The sequence below is a fragment of the Ipomoea triloba genome, chromosome 3 (assembly GCF_003576645.1).
Source record: "Ipomoea triloba cultivar NCNSP0323 chromosome 3, ASM357664v1".
Taxonomy (NCBI): domain Eukaryota; kingdom Viridiplantae; phylum Streptophyta; class Magnoliopsida; order Solanales; family Convolvulaceae; genus Ipomoea; species Ipomoea triloba.
The window spans coordinates 17,442,717-17,463,354 of NC_044918.1; the positions used below are offsets into that span (position 1 = coordinate 17,442,717).

Genomic DNA, 20,638 nt, shown 5'->3' on the forward strand with positions numbered 1-20,638 from the left:
GGGGGGGGGGGACAAACTGAACTATCGCAGCCGACGCCCAGCCGTGTATAGTACCCCCATGGTATGTAATTAAGATTTACATGCATAGTAGGTTTTATAATATATTAATAAATTGAAAAAAAAATAGAAATAAAAAAGTGAAAATTATAACATCCTTAAAAAAAAACTAAAATTTAATTAAAAAAAACACTGATATAAATTAAAGTTGTTTTTAGGCCATAAAAACAATTGCTTTCATCATTCCAATTATAATAGCAGACTAATGCATGGGTCCATGCAATTAGTTGCAGCTCGTACATTTTCATCTGTCCATTTTCTAATTTTGTAGGGGTGACGCGATTCATTTACGTTGATAATAAATATAAAACACATTTTTTGATTGTGTTTGTCCATTAATAGTTTAAATTTTGTATATTCTCATGTTTTGTGTGTGCTCATTAAAGCGTGTGAGATCTATTATTGAGTAATGAGTATTTCACTCACTCATCTATCACTCTTAAATTCTTAAATTGTGTTTGGGAAGAACAAAGGGAGTGATCTGGTTAGGACAATTCACACCTTAAAATGTTTTCTTAATCGGACGGTGATTGAAATGAATTGCGATTGAAGTAATTAAGACAATCCATAATCTCAATTGTAAAAATTTCAACTAGAAGTACACAGGTGAAAATGGTACAATACTTCAAGTAATCTAACTAATCTAATTTTATAATCACAATAATGACAAGTTAATTACAATATAATATGTATACAACTTGCTTAAATTTGAATATATATATATATATAACGAACTCAACATTTAATTTACTAAACATTTTTAACTACAACCAACTAACTAAACAACTCTTAACTTTTAACTTATAAATAATAACTTTTCAGCATTCAACTAAACTTACGGTCAACCAAGCCGTAAATTTGCTAAGTTGGTCCAATAATTTTTTTTTAAAATTAATTAAATCCTTGAATGCTGCGATGGTAAGATAACATAGCTCTATTCCATCGATATATGAACTCATGACCTGTATATATTGCCTAGAAATTGTACAGTCACGTCATGTATTTTATTCTTATTAATTATTTCATAATTTAATACTGCATATATATTTTTTGCCCTTATTATATATAGGATATTAAGATGTAAACTTACTCATCCGACAGTTTTCATATGCCATGGAATGATACATGTGAAATATGGAATAAGGGTACAATTAATAACAATTATTTTTATTGGTCTTACTATTAAAGTAAAATATCAAAGTTTAATACCAACGATGAGTTATTTTTACTTTAACTCTTTGACTTTTTGTGATATTTTCATTCATAGTCTTCGATTATTATTTTTTAAAACTATTAGTATATTAGTTATATCAATCCAACTTGTTTTTCAGCCAAACACATGTTGTGCGGATACTGATTTCATGTAATATAATGTTTAGTTAAACAACTCAATTAATAGATTAAAAGTCGACAAGTGCAAAAAAAAAAAAAAGTCGAGAGACTAATAGTACGTAAAAACAACAATAGTCAAGGATTTTATGTGTTAAGAAGATTTTTGGTATGCATGTCCTAAAAGGTGAAGTTGAGTGGGTAAAAACGAGTAACAAATTTAATTGTTGTCAGTATGATTTATCTCACTGAGACTCGAACCCGCCCTTTCTCATGTAGGGGTGCAATCAGGTGCCACTAGACCACAATGTCATAATTTAATTTAGTGTGCATGATCAGATAGCTAGTGGCAGAAGATTTTTTTTTTTTTTTTGATATGGGTAAAACCGTAAAATAATAGTTTCACTTTTAAGTGCAAAAAAAGGTTAATATGGTGTGAATAGGGTTAGTTAATAAATTGATTTAGTAGTCGCATTTATGAAGACGGTGTAGGTAAATGCTGCCCTAGATCTCTGTTAATAAATAATAATAGACATACACTAATCACAATGCATTAAGCTCATTAATAATAAGAGGGTAGTACATTTGCATTATTCTTGCCGCAAGGTTATACACTATAAAATATAAGGTCAAAATTCTGTCAATAATAAAATTTAAAGGCCGGCAAGAAAATGTAGTCGAAATACGACACAACTTTGAGTCCAAATCCCCCCCTCATATGCACATAAATAAATTATAAGATTCATCACAAGTTGCACGGACAGGAGATTTAAGGATATATATATATATATATATATATATATACTAGTTACCACGCGCATGGCACGAATAGTCCAATACCTAATGCGTATTTTTAAATTATTGTTTAAGAATTTATCAAAGTATTATTCGGTATTCTTACATATATCAATGCAAGGTAGATCCTTGGTCCATGGTATAACTTGGTGTAATATACTCCACTTTGTATTAAGAGAATTTAACACTTTATTATAACAAAGTGGTATAAGAGAATTTAACACTTTGTTAGATGTACATATAAGAGACTGCAACTTTACAAAGTGAGAGTATATGATACAATTTATCATTAGTTCAATGTAAAGTGATACTTAAATTTGAAATGCTCTCTTACCTATACATTAACATATGGGAATAAACAACTACAAACACACAATGCAAATTGGATGGATAAAAGTCTCTTAGGTAGCTTATTAATTACTCAAGCCAAAATCTTTTTCACAACATATTGTATGGAAACACAACAGTAAAATAGACCCATTTACAGCAGTAAAATGGATCATTAGAGCATTGATTTAAAAAAAAAAAAAAAAAAAAACTTTTTACTATTAGGACATGTTACCAGATACCCTCATTACTTTCTTCTCTTTGCTATTTCCACAAGCATAGTCAAAAGAGCTTCACACATTTCACTAGCACCAGGCTCAAGAGGATCATTTCTCCAGCAAGAGTACACCATCCAAGCATGGTCAAGTTTCTTGTCTGGTTTCACCACCACCGAGCCCGGCACTTCTGCGTCGCGACAGGTTACTAGCCCGTCGCTCTTCTCCCCGTATCGCAGTTGCAGATGGAGCGCGCAGAGCGCCAGGGCGGCAGAGACTGGGAGGATGACGGGCACCTTGAATCCCGATTGGAGAAGAAGCGCAGCGGCGTCCTTGCTGCCGAGCCGGGGGATCGGGATCCACGGAAGCTCGGCCTGTGCTATGTGTGACATGGTGGCTATAACCCCGGGTGCCACCCTCGCCTCGGAGTGGAAGGAAACGAGAGGAATGTCGCTGGGAAGCGTATGGTTTTTCACAAACTCCTTTCGCTTCTCGTATGTCAGATCATCCAACGCCTGCATATCGCCCTATCGAGAATTTCTAAGTTAAACTCTTTGTGCTTCATTTGGTTGAGAAAGTAGCTATGAACAGATACTACATTGTAACAGAGTCAATAGTACTAAAAATACTCGAAAACTACTAAGACTAGCATTCATTACCTTGAATATCTTGCAAACGATAAACTCCATGATCCTCCGGGTTTCCTTGTCAGCAATCTGGCCTTCGCGAAGAATATCTGAAGCAACAGGCGATCCACCGTAAGGGCTCTGCACGAACGCCAATCCCGCAACTTTATCCTTCAAGTCATGCCAATAAATCGACAAAGCAGCAGCAGCATCAATCCCTCCTTTGCTGTGACCGAGCAACATTACACACTTGCCCGATCCCCAGTATAATTCCTCGATATACTGCTTTAGTTCCCAAGCATTCTTTTCCACAGACGCCTTCATTCACGGGCAAAAGTTAAAATTCACAAAAACAAGTTTTCCTACGATGAATCATTAAACTTAGAAACTAAAACCTGTAGGGGGATTGAACTGTATTTTTGAACCATTCAGAGACTATATTTCCTGAATTCTTTGTACCTCGCTCTGGATCTTAGCGATATGACAAGCTAGGCCCATCTTCGAGAAGAACTTTTTGGTAGTCACGAAATACAAGGGACCGAGATTACTAAAAAGGCCTGAAAAGTAATATGGAAAACATAGATATGTGTATGCAAAATAGAAAATTAGAACAAACTTGTATTATAAGGAGAGTAATTAAACCTGGGATTAAAAGATAAACAAAACAATCAGGCAGCATATGATTCCCATTCCTGATGAGCAAACGTAAATAAATAAGAGGCGATGCATATCATACTCGTATCATTAATGCCGATAAACAGAGCCTACAAGTTCCAGTTGCCATTTAGAGAGGAACATAACTGTACAATTCTCGTTACGGGGCATAGTCTAAAAGTATATACTTGTCAAATGATATAAGCAAAAACAAAACTTTGTTACATACTATGTTAGTATCACGACTTTGAAACTTAAACCGCAACTTATGGCAAAGGTTTTACTATTTTATAAGTAAAGAAGCGAGAATTTTATTATGATGGACTTATAATTTGGACGCAATAATTCAAGATATTTTTTCTTGATCCAGTCAAGAAATTTGTCAAAAATGCGTACCTAATGTCTTGTAGTAGCTCTGAGAATCGTGCAGAGCCATCCTCCACGGGAGCCAGTCTGGGATCTCGTTGCATCCATCCAATATCACCCGAAGATCCATGTAAGGTTGTAGATACACGTGATATAAAGCTGCAAATAAAACGAAGTATAGATCTACTTAAAAATCAGAAGCAATCACTGTTAGAGCCATGTACCAAGGAAAAAAACCGAATATGCAAATGATTCTACTTAAGTAACCCGATTACAGGTATGTACCGCTGCACTCGAGCATGAGCACATCTGGCATAACAAAAGGAGCTGTTCCAAGAGGCAGACATTAATCTCCAACCAAATTTAAGACTAGATAGCGGAAGTGTCACCCTACACATCATCCAACAAAAGACTAAATAAGGGACCGCTACAACACGAGATTGGTACTTCTATATGGACTGCTGCAGAGTAATCTTAAATGAAAAAAAAAAAAAAGAAAAAAAGCATTACCCTTTAAAAACGAGGTTGACACTCCCACGAATGACATTGTGTTTTACGATTCGTGGTAGTGAATATAAAGGCAAATTATCACCGATCTGGCAGGAGTGAACGCCAAGCCTGGTCGTTTGGTGGCACTCTCCCAACAAAGATGAGCAACATCGAGAACTCGATGCATCTCTTGTATATTGACCAGATTCAATGGCCACCGACTCCTGTGAGCATCTATTCACATCTCTAAAGACGAGAAGATCCTCTGCAATAACGTAACATTAAGTTCCAAAAGATGGGAAAATCAAGAAGTATAAAGCAATCAATGGAATCGAAGTCTGTGTATCCCTAAAGTCTAATCCCTTGAATTTTTTGCCCACAATCTACCACCCAGGAACTACCTGAGCTGCCCGTTAGGGCTCTAATCCCTTAAATTGCTTAGACAACTCACCGATAAACTGGAAAAATTGTTGTGCTATATAAGATGTCAAGTTCAATAGTCGTGAAATTACGTCATCCATCGTTTCACAGCAAGAACGCCTTCAATGAGATGTTGTCATCATAAGCCAGAGAAGCAAGCAGGCTATTTGAGACCTGGAAAACCAAACTACACAATGAAAAGCCTCCGTAAACGATAAGAAAGCTTTACAACAATGGCTTTCAGCATCTTCATATATATATATATATATGCAGACATTTGTAATCAACATAAAAGCCAAGAACAAGACCCTAATCTAAACTGCCTGAAAAAGACAGATTCCAATTATTACCAGAACTGGACAATCAGTACAGATGCAATGGATGTAAAGCCACTAACTTCAACAATTAATGGATTCAATGAATCCATATGAGGAGCATAAAACGTGGCTTGATTTCAATTATTAACAAAAGCAAATTCATAAAACCTTAATCAAGATGGTCTCAAAATAGTGATAATAAGCCAAAACCAAAAGAGTTCAAATGCAATCATCACAGAATACAACAAATTATGCTACTAAAGATCCAAACATCAGAGAATGACTGACTTACATGGAATTGTGGTTCCAGAAGAATAGAGACAGCTACATCTGCAAAAACATTATGATCACATTTGAATAAAAAGAAAAAAAAAAGTTAATATTAAGATGATCTATTCAATGCATTTATTTGTATAATAAAATAAGAACAAAGCAACAGAAAGTTATGTTTATCCACTGTCCTCATCAGTGGCCCCCCATATTGATGTGTCTTTTTCAGTTTTCAGATCAAGGATCCATTTTCAGAATAAATAATTTCAACCCCATCCCTAATCCTCTCCAAAGTTTCAAACTTTCTTAAAGCCCTCCAAATTTGCAAACACTATTACCTGTAAAAACTGAAAATCCGAGGTCATTTGTTGCTGTTGTCGTTGTCAAAAGTATAAACGGATAAGAAACGGAAATCTTGAAAGCCCAGAGGCAGGGTGGGATGCGGTGACTGTGAATCTGTGTCCGGATAATTTGGGAAGGTCTGAGTCTGAGGATCTAAGAACACACGTGTCGGAGAGGCGTGAGCGGATAAGACATTTAGCAACAACAGAAAGTGGAAGTGGGCCCATTGAATCTTCGATTTATTTAAAAGGAAAGGACTCGTGGCAAGATGGGAACATGCTTACTGAGTCTGAACTCTCAAGTGTGTTGGAATTCCAGGGCTTGCAGATCAGATCAAATTTGTTTTTTGTTTTTATGATATGATCCGTAAATAATTGTGGGATAGTATTTAATTTTGGAGAAGCATATTAATTTTTTTTTGGTTACACTAAGTTTCTCAATTTATGTTAGATAATGAATCTTAAACGTGCAAAATTTCTTTTATTTTTTTTAGTACTATTGATTCTATTACAATGTAGTATTGTAATAAGGCACAATCAATATCTATTGCCTTTACACTCTCCTATATGGGAGTGCAACCGGGTGTCACTAGACCACACGATTTTTTGTTACAGAATCTCTCTTTAAAAATACTAAAGGAGGTAAATCAAGAGTCATTCAATCAATTCTCACCCTTGCCTATAAATTTTGTTGTGCACAAGGAGTCTCCTCGACCTTGCTACTGGAGTAAGACTTTTAAGGTAAATCTTAACTCTGTAACTACAAAGTTCGAAATTCAACTCCCAGTTAAAGAGACATATTAACTTTCTTGGTTTGAACCCGGTTAGCTATGAGCATCCGTAGTTGGCTTACCTCTTGTGGTCTTTTGTCCGACTAGGGTCATAAGGTAGAGTTTATCTTATTTACACGCTCGAATAGTAGTTGCGAGCTTCCTTCGTCACCCAAAATTGAACAAAATATGACAATTATGTGTTTGGTAAATAGTTGTTAGTTGATAGTATTAGCTGATTGTAGAAAAATGTTTGATAAATTAGCTGTTAGCTGATTACATGCAAAATAACTTTCTCAAAAAGCTTATGGAAAAAGCTACTTTGAATAACTTTTTAAATTTTAACATTTTAGAGCAATAAGTTGTTACAAAAAGCTAATTAATCAAACACTTATATTAAATGTTTAACCAAATTAAACAGCTAAAAGTGATCAAATAAGCCAAAATTAGCTGATAAACTATATTACCAAACAGGGCATAGTAGTTATTTACAGCATAAACCTGCAAAAAAAATTTTACATCAAGCAAATAACACACTGCAGATTGAAGAAAAGAGATGTTTTTCCATATAAAGCTTCCTGGCTGTTGATGGTATTGGATCCATTTTCTTCTTCATCACCTTGCTTTCACTTGGAAGACTCTATTGTACCAAATTGAATGAAGGGTCATGTGGAAAAGATCATATTTTTGAGGCTTAACATGCCAAAGAAAATGCTGCTGAACCTTTCTCACAGCAACTTGCATCTGGAGATACTTCTGTTCTGTCACAGAGAGGAGTATGTCTTTCAGGTTTGGTATGTCCTTCTCTGCAACAATTATGGAGAATGCATCCCAGTTCAGGACATCGAAAAACGGGGGCACAAAGTTGTCGGACACGATGACGGGCACGCACTCGTAGTAGATGGCTTCGACGACCCTCGGGCTGTTCACTTCGTAGCCCTTCGGGCAGATGCAGAACTTGCTGCTCTTCATGTGCTGAATGTAGCTCATTTTGCTGGCAACACCGGGTGGCATTGGACCGAAGATCTTCATCTCGGGGTCCCTGTCCTTCCAATGCTCGAGCAGGATTGGTCGTAAGTACCCGTGCATGTTCCCAGCATAGAAAGCGAGGATACGCCTCTGGGATGGCGGTTTCCCACCGAGATCTCGAAGAGGATTTCGCTGGGAGCGAATGTATGTTTCTGGCAGGGACACGTCCCTCCCGATTTTGAAGCCTGCAGTAACATCAGCATTGCAGAGAGCCTTGATGCAATGCTCCATGTGGTGTCGCGTTTCATAAGGAGCCTACGAGGATTGAAAAGACACAAAAGAATTCAAAACAAACATTAACCTGTGCAGTCTAATGTTTTTTGAGTACTATTGACTCTGTTACAATGCAGTATCTGTTCATAACTACAAAGTCAGAATATGAAATATCACACCATACAAAGTCAGAATACAGACTATCGGGGAATTTAGAAACAAGAAAATATAGAAAATATTACCCAGTCATGGCATGCTACGAGAAAATGATCAGCCCCGCCAGTTCTGTTCCAGAAGCGGTATTTAGCAGCAATCCTCTCTGAGTAATCCTTCAGATATTGTCGGAGATTGGTTCGATCGTGGGAATTACGTACATACAAAGTATACTCCAGCATCCGTGAACTAAAAGGCATGTAAAACAAGTGAGCCTTTCGAGGATCTTTCACAACATATTTCCTATTCCTCTCCATCAATTTCATGAACCACCCCTCCGATGCATACAGTCCTTTTAGGATCGGTTGGTGAAAGATGGGTTTCGCACCTTCCTTGTAGACGTATATCTTGAGTGTGCTCTCCATAAGTTCATAGCTCCTGTTAATTACGTAAAGCACCTGAAAATCTATAATAACAGAAGTTCCTCTACCCCGAATTTCCTCTAGTATTATTAGGCATGAAACTAGCAAAAGACATAACCTTTTGCATTGAATAAAAGTCCCTTATAGAACTCAATTATACACAAACAAAAAGTGGCTAAGCTAACCTTTTGAACATGGATATATTTCGGAAGACGGGAGCATAAAGTTCTTGATCAGTCTTCAGAAGGGGAGCATTCTCGATCTGCAACTTAGCTGCTAGAATGTCCTTATCACGTTCAGATGACCACCTTGGTCTCTAAAATCCAACTTCGAGAAAAATAAATCAACATATTACCTTTAGTAAAGGAAAGGCAATACTACATTACAAGAGAAAGGCATACCGCTGCACGTGAACGAGCACGATGTCGGACTAGTAAGCGTTCCATCTGAGAGATATACATTACCGACTTTGGTGGCATTTCACATCTCATCTTCTTCCTACCCGGATTCGTTGTTGTAGTAGACATATTAGGTTGCAACAAAACAACGTTCCTACCGTTGGGAAGTGAAAGATTTTGTTCTCCGGATTTAGAGGAGTTACGAGGAGAAATACCAGAGTTGCTCAAGCTTGATCTCGAAGAAACCAATGGATCCCTAGAGACCGTTGATAATTCATTACTATTCTCGATGGTTTCATCCTCACTTGGTGGTCTTACAGAACCATGTTCTTGGTTTATACCACTCCGCACCTTCAACTCCTCGTCTGCCTCGATTTCCTCAAACGGATTATCATTATCCAGGGTTGCATCTTCAACAAAATCAAAATCATTATCTAGGGATTTTTCATTCACAATAGAACTACTCTTCTCCCCGTCATCAACAATTTGTCCTGCAACCCGTGTCTTAACTCTATACCAATCATCACCACCATCCGTGTTTTCCACACCAGTGGGCAACAGAGACAAGTTAGCAAACCTTGCACCATCAACCCTAACAGGTTCATCTAAGCTCACAGACTTCAACGAAGATTCTTTAAACGACAAGCTAACCTTCTGGTGTATAATTTCAGTGTTATCAGGCAACAGAGAGAGAAGGGCATCGCCATAAGGAAGCATCAAGGTCTGACAAAATAAATGAGTAATTGCCACTAAACTCAACACCAAAATCCATTTCCTTCTATCAATTTCGCACAACTTTTGAAAATCAATTGTGTACATCATACTAAAAGAGCTATCACCCAAAATTCAAAATGACTGGTTTCTCAATGCAAATTATGAATCCAATTCATTGTCCCTGCATAAACATTGGAACTGTTATAACTTCAGTTTTCAAGCACCAGATAAAATCATTAATTCATAAAACACAAAACCACACCCATATTCATAGTCAACCAAAATGCAGGTCTCAATTACATTACACAGTACCAAAAAAGTTGAGAACTTTAGAGTCCAATTCAAGATCCAGGAACCAAACTAAGAACTGGGCATCTCTAAACTAGCATTCTGAAAAAAAAAACTGGTTTATAAAACCCATCTCCAAGATTCAAAAAAATGCCACTACCTACTAACCAATTATAAGTGAGCTCTAACCACACACCAACTGAAGTATCTTTTACCCATTAGAGATTAAAGTAGAAAAAACAAAAATTAAAGAAAAAAGCACAAACTTCAGTAATTATCCAACCCATTAATCAGAGCATGCAAGAAATCAAATTTTGCTCAATTTAGAGAGAGATATATGGAGATAAAGGTGTTACCGTGAAGAGCATGAAGTTGGGATTTAAGATTGGAGAAGCAAACATGCATCAGAGGATTCGAGTTTGGAGAAAATGATTTTGCTTGGAGAAGCAACCCATTAAAGCACACCTGTTCTTTCGCATCTTTTCAAGATCAAGAAACGACAGTGATTATTGGATTAAATTAAAGGGTGTTTTTTGTCTTTTCACTAAGGATAAATACTACAAATATGCTTAACAAAATATTTTATCCAAATATTTTTATATTTGGTAACAACTTTTGGTATCAAGAGATTACACTATATTACAGGAACTATCATTCAGCGCAGTTATCCATTTCATAGTTATTTGTAATTTTTTTTTTATAATATTCATTAATATTAGTATACAAGTAACCAATTAGTTAAAATATTTTAGTAATATAAACAATTCGGTTAACTGATATGTTAACTTGATCTATTAATCAATCAATTAATTAATTCGATTGGTTAATCGATTTCATCAAATTATGCATATCCCTACTACTAACAACTTATGACCATAATTTAGTCAACATATATCTTTCTTTTTCATCAAATTATCATATCTTCTTTTTTTTTTTCCTGTTAAAATGACAAACTTAGGCCAACTCCATTAGTCATTTTGGACACAAAATTTAAGGAAAAAAACTGATTCATTGCATTTTGAACCAATGAAATGGGAAGGGATGCTTTATTATGTGTTCTTTCTCTTGCAAATGGGATATTTTGCAGGTAATGGTGGGCCCCACCGGAAAAGACAGTTGCGGTGTGTGAGGCACAGAATTCGCGCGCGCAAAATATTAATATTTTTTGTCAGATTTTTTTTTTTCCATTTCTTTTTTTCTTCCACCTCATTTTCTCTTTCCTAATCACACTTACACAATCTCCTCAAAATCTACACCAAAATTCTAACTATCTGAGAAGGCCTTATGAAAGGAAGATATATTGTATAACACTGTGGATAACAATGTGCACATTTAGAGAATTGGTGAAAAATGAAAAGGAATTCATGTACATTTCACTAAGAATATTGCACATGGCTGTTCAACTGAGGTTTCTCACTACTGGGGAAAAAAAAAAGACTTTCAATCATTCATAAACACTAATCTTAATTTCTGTAATTCCATTCCATGTGGTAAAAAGCCAGCCTAGGCTTGCACTCCAGGCTTTCCTTGCAGTTCTTGTTCATTATCCTCTGGTTTGCAGTATCTTCTCCAGAACCAATGGTTCTGCCACAGCAAATATATTTCCTCTATGGGCACCTGTTTTGTCTCTGGCAAGAGGAAGAAGATGAAGCAGCTCATGATCACAATCAAGGCTGCAAACAGCAGAAAGATGCCATATTTGAGGTGGCAAAGAGACACAAGGAAACACTGGGCAATCAGGGCTGTGAAGATCATGTTAACGCACACGACCACGCTCTGGCCTGCTGAACGCGTTTCCAGGGGGAAGAGCTCGCTAGGCACGAGCCACCCGAGAGGCCCCCAAGACCTCCCGTAAGCGAGGACGAATATGCAGATTATGAGCACTAGGAAGATGCCGATTCCTTTAGGGAGCACGACGCCCTCGCCAAACTTCAGGGCCAGCGTGATTGCCACCGCCACCTGCACAAAATCAACGTTTTTTCTTGAAACCTGTTTAAGCTGACAGTGAGATTGCACATTTATATGACATGTTTAAGCTGACAGTGAAACTGCACATTTATATGTTTATTAGGGTTTAACTGCACATTTATATGACCTGTTTAAGCTGACAGTGAAACTGCACATTTATATGTTTATTAGGATTTAACGAGAATTTTACCAAAACACAGATCATTTCAGCACCGGCTTCCAAGAAAAAAGCCCTTCTTCCAAACTTGTCAACATAAGCCATTGATATGAATGTTGCCAGCACTAGTGCTCCACTGGTAATGGCGGATGAATAAAGAGATGCGCCCGAGCCAAACCCCAAGCTTTGAAAAATCACGGGGGCGTAGAAAAGGATCGAGTTCATCCCAGTGAGCTGCTGGAAAGCCGGGATACCAAGGGCTCCAATTACCAACTGAGGCCGGTTCCTCCTCTTCAGGAGGTTCCTAAACGGATGCTTTATGGCTTGGGCAGCCCGGCTCGCATCAATGAGATCAGAGAACTCTGCATCGACCTTCGAGGTACCTCTAACTTTCTCCAGGACTTGTCTTGCCTCCTCTAATCGACCCTGCTCCACGAGACTGTTTGGAGTCTCGGGGAGGAACAGTCCGCCTACAAACATGAGCGTGGCTGGAACCGTGGCTAAACCAAGCGATAACCTCCACCCCCAAGGATGGATCTTCTCGGTTGCATAGTTTATGAAGTTGGCCACGAATATCCCCAGGCAAGTCGTGAGCTGAAAGAGCTGATTCACAGCTCCCCGGACTTTAGCAGGCGCCATTTCTGACAGATACAACGGCACTGCCTGCAGTACAATACAATGTGTCAGAACAAAACAACGCTATTCTATTCGAAAGATCCACAAGAACTGAAAACCGTTTCACTTACTTGATTGCCAAATCCAATGCCTACACCGAGAAGACAGCGACCAATGATCAGCATCTCTATGTTCTTTGCAAAAGCGTTAACGATTGCTCCCATGAAGAAACTGACCCCTCCACAGAGAATGCTGGCTCTCCTGCCTCTATTTCTGGTCACATATGAAGCACCAAAGGTGGAGATAAGGGCAGCAAAGTAAAGGGAGGAAGTGAACAGAGTGAGGATTTGATTGTCATATTTGCAGTAGTCTGTTTCATTGAGATGTTCTTGCTTCCTTCTGTAGATTTTGGGGAAGAATTCCTTCAAGAAATCATCCATGGAGGTCACCCCACCTGAAAATGACACCAAAAAACAATTGATTTCCATTGCATTGCCTGTGCAAACAGGTCTTTGCCAAATGCTACATATGTTCCACATGATGTGTACAAATATTATCCTAAGTAGGCTAAATATCAATTTTGAGTAACCAAGAAAACCTGCAACCGTTACGGTGTGCACAAAGGAAACCCAAAAAGAACACAAGAAGGTAAACCAGGCTAGTTTACCATAGGGCCAACTAGCTCAAACCAAGAAGACCTAATTAGCCGCTTGCAAAATATCAAATTTAACCCGGCAAATATAATCTATAAAAATAAATACAGTAATAATTATAGGGTGTCAATTAGCACCCATGTCACCCAAATTCTTTTCGAAAACTTTTTTGACTTGTAGCCAGTACCATTTTAGTCGAAATTATTAAAAGTAGACTCGTTTTTAAGTGAAATTTGAGTATATTTAGATTTAAAAGAAAAAAAAAAGTTTGTGAATTTGATGTGAAATTATGACTATACACCACCAAAAGAGTATTAACTACTATCTTCACTACTAAGATGTATAAATAATACAAGAAATGATCTCTGGATTACAATGATTTCACCACTTTAATTTCAAAATGGAATTTGTACCTATTTTAGTTCAAATTTTTGTTAAAAGTAAAAAATAAATTTGATAATCAAGATATTATTGAAGAAAACTAAAAGTAAAAGATTGGAGTGGTTATAATGTTATATCACTAGAGGGACCATTCCCACAGTTCCACAATTTACCCTCCACCATCATTTTCCCATTCCTCTGTTCTATCATTGGGAATCGCCGACACGCAAAGGTATATAGTATAATATACAGGGAAAAACAGACAATGACGACGACGACGACATCAGCATTGAACAAAATGGTCGCCGGATTCACGGAACACAAACAAAAAACGACCACAAACGTTGTCAAAAAAACAAAATCTCAGATCACAATTCAAAAGACTGACCGGAAACACCGAGATCATAACCGAACAGAGATCCTCCCATGGCCGCAACGATACACGCAAAGATGAAATAGGAAGTGATCCTGTACTCGTACAGGTGGGCCCTCCCTCCCCCGGAGTCCACAAAAGCCCCGCCCGCCATTGCTCTCCTCTCTGTGCTCCGATTTTCAGAGAAAAAATTGATTCGCAAAACGGAGTGGGCCTATACTTTGAGACTTTCAGAGGTAGCTGTGATATTTGTGTATGTATGTATATATACAATTTCTTGGAATAAGATAAGAGTTACAACAGTTAGCCAGTTAGGACTTATGAGTGTATCATTGTATCAATCCATAATTGGTCAACGGTAGAATTATACAATATGGAGTATCCATTTATTATTTTATTATTGGAGGAGTAATATTATACCTAATTTATATTTTTTCTATATTTTTTGTTGATAGGAGACACCATCTGAATAGGAAAAAAAAAAAAAAAGAGGATAAAAACTTGTATTCTTATCATTTTTTTCTCTAATAAAATTAGTCCTTTAGATTAGGCTTATCATTTTCCTTATTGAATTTTTTACTGTTATCCATTTCACATGGGCAAGTAGCCAAGTAGGCAACTTGCTTTATTTTGACTTTTTCAACCTTATTGAGAAAATGATATATATTTTTTTAGTGTGATCAACATTTGAGATGAAGTGTTTAATTTGTATATGAAACTCGACTCCATAACCTCCGATATGGAAGAGTAACTTTGTGTCACTAAATTACAGGATTCTTGGCATTAACCTCTATCTTGATATTTCTAAAACCTTTGAGTTTAATTTTATTACAGTGTGATATTATAGTACTTTAAAAAATGCTATTTTTTTAAACAACAAAATGTTGTGTACTCCAAATGAGTGACGATATGTTATATGATTGTTTAGTATCATATTTTGAAAATAGATACAACAATATGTCAAATAAGAAAGTTGTTCAGAAATTTCAAAATATAAGAAAATGCATAAGGGTATCACATTGTAATTTGTTATAAATATTAAATATTTTATTTGGTTAATAAATATACACATACTTTTCAACCCCTCGGATTCACTACTTTTAGAAATAAAGATTAGAGTAATAAAGGAGTGGTCAAGTGGTGATCAAAGCATAACTCTTGTATTTAAACGTTATGAGTTTGATTCTTGCCAACATTGTCTCAATTGAACTCATCACACAAGGTCTTCATATTACAATTCACCTCTTATGTATGGGTTGCATGTTATTGCATAAGATTAGGACAATAGAAATGGAGTTTGCCCAATGCAAACAAAAAAAAATAGAGTAATAAAATTTCAATTGAAATTTACAACCTTAAATAATACTCCTATGCATAGATATTCTATGTTCCCAATCAAAATCATAATCAGATGAATTTTTGGAGCACAATTTTTAAAAACTTTTTGAGCCAAAATTATCTTACTCGGGGAAGTATGGTTAATTTTGTGTTTTTGTCTGGGTCTAGGCATGAGACGTGCCAAATATTAATCAGACAGAAAGGTCATACCAACACATTCCAGAGTCTTACCCTTACTCGAGGTTTTTTAAGTTTGATTTGTTGTACTTAATAGTACTTTTAATAGTTTTCAAAAAAAAAATAGTACTTTTAATATAATATTTAAATATATAAATTTTATATATTAATACTAAATTTAATATTATAAAAAATTAAATTTTGTAAATAACTTCAGTTAAACCTGATTAATTGAATCAAACACATAAAATGAGTAAAAAAGACTAAGGCCAGGTCTTCCACATTTGTGGAAGAAAGAGAGGGAAGAGAGAGTATGTGTGAGGTTGTCGTTGTCCTGCAAATTTGGAGTTTTTACAGAGAAAGTGGGGTCCTTTGTGAGAGGAGAGAAGTGTCTCACGCTACGTGAGGCACAACTCTCACTCCCAGGTGGACGTGTATTTTTTTTTCAGATTTGATTTTTTTTTCTTTTCTTTATTTTATCCACTCTCATTTTCTCTTTTCTAATCACACTTGTAAAATCTCATAAAAAATCGATCACTATTGAGAAAGAACTAAAGGAGTATAAGATAAGGTCAAAATATGCTCAATACCCATTGAGTTATTGTTTGTAAATCAGTAGTTAATGTTACGAAATTTGAATAAGGTTAAAGTTACTGACTTGCTGTAAGGTTTTAAAGAGAACCCTTAGGAAATTGGAATCCAAATATGATACTTTATGATAGATTAGCTATTTCTATTATACTAGTATTGTACCCGCGCGATGCGCGAATGTAACTAATGCTATTATTTAATCGAAGTTATTGTAATGCAATAAAAGTTTCTAAATTTTGATTAAACAAATTTATTATTTAATATTAGAAATTTACGAATTATTAAAAATTTCATGGTATGCAACATTGGTAGTATAATTCTTTTCTTGTTGATAAGTCTCTTTCCCGATACTCAAAAATTTAACTCTCTAAAGTAAAAAATTATTATGCACATTTATAAAAATAATATTTTGAATATTAAAAATACAATATATATTTCATATACCAATTAAAAGTTGAGATTTAAATCTATATAATTTTAAAAGAAATCACTATGTAGTACCTGTTGGCTTATTGACATTAGATGTAAAAAGCATTGTATTGAATAGTGAATGATTGTGATTGTTAAAAATATTATTTTGCATGGAGGTTTCTATTAACGCGGTCCAAATTAGTGTTATAAATACATATTTTGAAAATAAAATTAAAAAAAGTACTAACCATTACTTAATAGGCTTAAGAAAATACATAAGAATGCTTGTAAAACTCCAAATAAATATTTTTAGGTTCGGTTGGATGGTAATCCAGCCTCTAAAAAGACAAAGGAAACAAATTAAACAATTATAAAGTAGTATGACATATAATTCTTTTCTTAAAAATTATACAAACATATATATATATATATATATATATATAATAAGAATGGATATGGACCATTCTACTCGACCGTCTTATTCCCCTTTCATCTACACTTCCGACATATTCTCTATCTCTCTAACAACTCTCATTCTGTCATCTCCTTCATCTCATATCTAAAATACGGAAATCTGGAAAGGATAGTTATATTTTCTAAGCTCTCAGTGAAGATGAACCTGTAATTATCCGGTTTTGGTCCCTATTTCAGGTTTGAATCTGTATTTGCATTTCGAAAATTTTGATTTGATATACCTCTATTTCTTCTAATTGATCTACAAATTGAACGAATCTTACTATTTTGAACTAATTTTGTACTTAGTTGTTCATACTGTATGAGTTCCGATAATGTTAAAATTAGATCTAAGGTTTAGATTCTTAATTTTGAAATGCATGTCAACCTAATCGTAAATACTAACTGATAATAGTTCATTTTTGTGGTTTAGTTTCCGGTACACATAGAGCTAATTTATTTATCAAATCTGTGGATTCTTTGTTAGTGAGATTCTATTTTGATTGCCTATAAGTTTGAAAAATTCATCTACGGTTTTTTAGTTCATCTTTTTAAATGTTCTAGTATTCATTCTTCATCTACGATTTTTTAATTCATCTCTTTTTAAGATTCTGAAAAAAATTGGATAGTAGTTATTTAGTTTTTGAACGATTCCCAGATCGATGTTCTCAGTCAACGGATATTCAACTAAGATCTGTACCTGGTTTTTCGAAATGGGAATGGCATACATTTTCTATTTTTTTTTTTTACTGTTTCTAAGGTTTCAATTGACAATCGATGTTAATGTTAGATAGATCTCGGTTTTCTATGTTACTGCCTATCATTTTTGTGGCTAACAGTGTTCTTGCAGACGGCGATTTTGCAGCTAATGTACTCTGAAGAACTGGTTGAGATATGCTGAAAATTCATTTTGTTATTATACATGAATCAGTGTAACGTTTATTATAAACATTTAATGGGGGGAAAAAACGTTTAAGCAAGAATCTTAAATAAGAACTTCTTAATTATAGGTCTAAATCTTTCTAAAGTAAAAGTTACATTGTGTATTGCCAACATAATGAATTTTCTTTAATTTCTACTACCTCCGTCCCATTTTGTTTGTCTGATTCGGTTAACGAGGCTTGACTGGAGTTATTTTTAATTCAATTTTTCATAATATGAAATTTAGAATTAGTATATAAAATTTATATATTTAGAAACTACATTAAAAGTACTATTAAACACAAAAAATTAAATTTAAAAATAATTAAAAATTACTAAAGAAAATAAACAATGAAGAAAGAGTTGGTTTGACCAATGAATAATAAACAGGACAGGTAAAATGGAACAGGGGGAGTATTTATTATTTTTAAAAATGTGTACTTAATATGATGATGACAACAATTTTGTCAGACAAACATGTACACCAAATTACAATAAATCTTCTTAAATAAAATTGCAACTTACTTGGAAAACTAATACTCCGTAATATATTATCATGGTAAAAAATTAGTAACTTTAAAACAAATTAATAAAAAATATTTTTTTTTTGCAAATAATTAATACAAAATAATTGTAAATTAAAGACACAAATTTTCTATAAAGAGAGAGAGAAAATGTCAATTAACATGAAGTTAACTGTCACTATCAGCTGACAGCAGAAAATCATAATTGTATCAGAAGTCCAGTGGAGTGAAGGCTGCTGTGAGATCTTTGCAGAGTATGAAACCATGAATCACACAAAAAATAAAGATCGTGCCCAAAATTCTATCCAAAATATGAAAGAAAAAAAAAAACTATTTGTAATTATGACTTATGAGATTAAACTATATATATATATATATGATTGCGTTCAGGTGCGTACTGGCCGCCGAGGAGAGAACTGCGGACGAATCACAGCGCGCCACGTGTCCGGAATGTAGTTGCACATAACGTTATAACTAGGTGCACGTAATATTATAATTAGGTGCACCCAGGTGCATAAATGTTAACAAGGCAAATTACTTGCACCTGCAAGTGAAAAATAGGTGCACACGTGCAAGTAAAATGTATTACAAGTGCAAGTAAATTGTACAATGAGCATCAATACTAAGTGCACCTAATGTTATAACTAGATGCACCTATTGCTATAACTAGGTGGACATAGGTTGCAACCAGGTTGCAACCAGGTGCATGAATGTTAACAAAGTAAATTACTTGCACAAGTGCAAGTAAAATGTATTGCAGGTGCAAGTAAAATGTATTACAGGTGCAAGTGAATTGTACAATGAGCATCAATATTAGGTGCACCTAATGTTATAACTAGGTACAACCTATGTTATAACTAGGTGCATCCAGGTGCATGAATATTAACAAGGTAAATTACTTGCATTTGTAAGTGAAAGTATTTGCGAAAATAGATGCATGAATATTAATAAGGTAAATTACTTGCACTTGTAAGTGAAAATAGATGCGAAAATAGGTGCACTTGTAAGTGAAACTAGGTGCACTTTTAAGTGAAACTAGGTGCACTTGTAAGTGAAACTAGGTGCACCAAAGTTCCAGTTATTTACGAAAATGTCACCGCGTCATTTTTTTAAAATTGCATCTGATTCGTTGATCTGGACACGTGGATGGTTGTGGAGCGTTCTCATTTTCTACCTGGGCGAGAGTTCGCACCAGAGTGCAACCCTATATATATATATGGCTCCAGAAGGATTTACCAAGTAGATGAAGAGTTCTACTATGGATACTCCTAATTTTTATTTTCTGGTGCGAAAAACACTATTTTTATAATGTTGGTCCCTATAAAAGTATTCACATCAAGAATTTGAGGGTGAGAGTATAAGTTGAGATTTAAAAATGAGAGTCTGCATAGTATTTTCGTGGATGAAATATCATTCTCGTACTTGAAAGTTACTCCGTATAAGTTTGATTCTTACTAATACTCTATTTGGTGGTTTACCTAATAGACATATTTGATGCTCTAAATTAAACATTCTTGGATTTATGGGGAAGCTCGAAACTGTTACCCAAATGCGTGTTATGAGTGAAGTTTGCATTGTGATCCTAACCTGCAAAAGACTACAATGAGATAAACCAAACTATGTTACCCATATATTGATGGTCACTTCAAACTAAGAAATCTAATAGGCAACTCTCACGAAAGTCAAACATAAAATCTTATGGTTACCAAACTAATTATTTGACCAATTTGGTTAGATTAGAGAACCCCCAAATTATTAAACATTCTTTAAATTAAAGGCGGGTGATTAACTAGTACTTCGTATGATTTATAATACACTATAGTAATTTTTTATTTTGTTTTTAAATATTACTAGGAAATGTTATAAGTTAATAAATATCCATA

At 35.1% G+C, this 20,638-nt stretch overlaps 3 protein-coding genes across 6 annotated transcripts; all 3 read right to left on the reverse strand.

Moving 5' to 3' along the window:
• Positions 1 to 2,563: 2,563 nt before the first annotated feature.
• On the reverse strand, positions 2,564 to 6,522 carry LOC116011970. 2 transcript variants are annotated; one of them, XM_031251417.1, is made up of 10 exons: positions 6,204 to 6,522; positions 5,888 to 5,925; positions 5,310 to 5,452; positions 4,880 to 5,123; positions 4,655 to 4,759; positions 4,400 to 4,528; positions 3,992 to 4,041; positions 3,809 to 3,906; positions 3,383 to 3,667; positions 2,564 to 3,250 (listed from the first exon to the last, which is right to left on the reverse strand). In XM_031251417.1, exons 3-10 carry the CDS (start codon positions 5,377 to 5,379, stop codon positions 2,756 to 2,758), a joined length of 1,476 nt encoding a protein of 491 aa, XP_031107277.1. In that variant the 5' UTR covers positions 5,380 to 5,452; positions 5,888 to 5,925; positions 6,204 to 6,522; the 3' UTR covers positions 2,564 to 2,755. The 2 variants fall into 2 exon arrangements, with proteins under 2 accessions (XP_031107277.1, XP_031107278.1); XM_031251418.1 differs by having other exon boundaries at positions 5,310 to 5,465.
• An 882-nt stretch (positions 6,523 to 7,404) lies between these two features.
• Positions 7,405 to 10,661, reverse strand: LOC116014031 (probable glycosyltransferase At5g03795). 3 transcript variants are annotated; one of them, XM_031254015.1, is made up of 6 exons: positions 10,550 to 10,658; positions 10,218 to 10,295; positions 9,195 to 10,086; positions 8,979 to 9,109; positions 8,461 to 8,809; positions 7,405 to 8,260 (listed from the first exon to the last, which is right to left on the reverse strand). In XM_031254015.1, exons 3-6 carry the CDS (start codon positions 10,011 to 10,013, stop codon positions 7,592 to 7,594), a joined length of 1,968 nt encoding a protein of 655 aa, XP_031109875.1. In that variant the 5' UTR covers positions 10,014 to 10,086; positions 10,218 to 10,295; positions 10,550 to 10,658; the 3' UTR covers positions 7,405 to 7,591. The 3 variants fall into 3 exon arrangements, with proteins under 3 accessions (XP_031109875.1, XP_031109874.1, XP_031109876.1); XM_031254014.1 differs by lacking the exon at positions 10,218 to 10,295 and having other exon boundaries at positions 10,550 to 10,661; XM_031254016.1 differs by lacking the exon at positions 10,218 to 10,295 and having other exon boundaries at positions 9,195 to 10,103; positions 10,550 to 10,631.
• Positions 10,662 to 11,475: 814 nt separating this feature from the next.
• On the reverse strand, positions 11,476 to 14,568 carry LOC116013613 (sugar transport protein 14-like). The gene is made up of 4 exons (XM_031253462.1): positions 14,356 to 14,568; positions 13,065 to 13,387; positions 12,352 to 12,981; positions 11,476 to 12,152 (listed from the first exon to the last, which is right to left on the reverse strand). The coding sequence occupies exons 1-4, from the start codon at positions 14,492 to 14,494 to the stop codon at positions 11,697 to 11,699; spliced, it is 1,548 nt and encodes a 515-aa protein (XP_031109322.1). The 5' UTR covers positions 14,495 to 14,568; the 3' UTR covers positions 11,476 to 11,696.
• Between the last annotated feature and the right edge of the window lie 6,070 nt (positions 14,569 to 20,638).

Bases quoted from the DNA above. Each gene is read 5' to 3' on its own strand.
- LOC116011970 (XM_031251417.1), bottom strand. From the start codon at position 5,379: ATGGATGACGTAATTTCACGACTATTGAACTTGACATCTTATATAGCA. The intron at 4,760-4,879 runs GTAATGCTTTTT...GATGATGTGTAG, and splicing joins GTCAACCTCGTTTTTAAAGG to GGTGACACTTCCGCTATCTA. The intron at 3,907-3,991 runs GTTTAATTACTC...ATTACTTTTCAG, and splicing joins TGTTTATCTTTTAATCCCAG to GCCTTTTTAGTAATCTCGGT.
- LOC116014031 (XM_031254014.1), bottom strand. From the start codon at position 10,013: ATGATGTACACAATTGATTTTCAAAAGTTGTGCGAAATTGATAGAAGG. The intron at 8,810-8,978 runs GTTAGCTTAGCC...CGTAATTAACAG, and splicing joins AATATATCCATGTTCAAAAG to GAGCTATGAACTTATGGAGA. The intron at 8,261-8,460 runs GTAATATTTTCT...CAATCCTCGTAG, and splicing joins TCGTAGCATGCCATGACTGG to GCTCCTTATGAAACGCGACA.
- LOC116013613 (XM_031253462.1), bottom strand. From the start codon at position 14,494: ATGGCGGGCGGGGCTTTTGTGGACTCCGGGGGAGGGAGGGCCCACCTG. The intron at 13,388-14,355 runs GTCAGTCTTTTG...TGTCATTTTCAG, and splicing joins TTATGATCTCGGTGTTTCCG to GTGGGGTGACCTCCATGGAT. The intron at 12,153-12,351 runs GTAAAATTCTCG...GATTTTGTGCAG, and splicing joins CTGAAATGATCTGTGTTTTG to GTGGCGGTGGCAATCACGCT.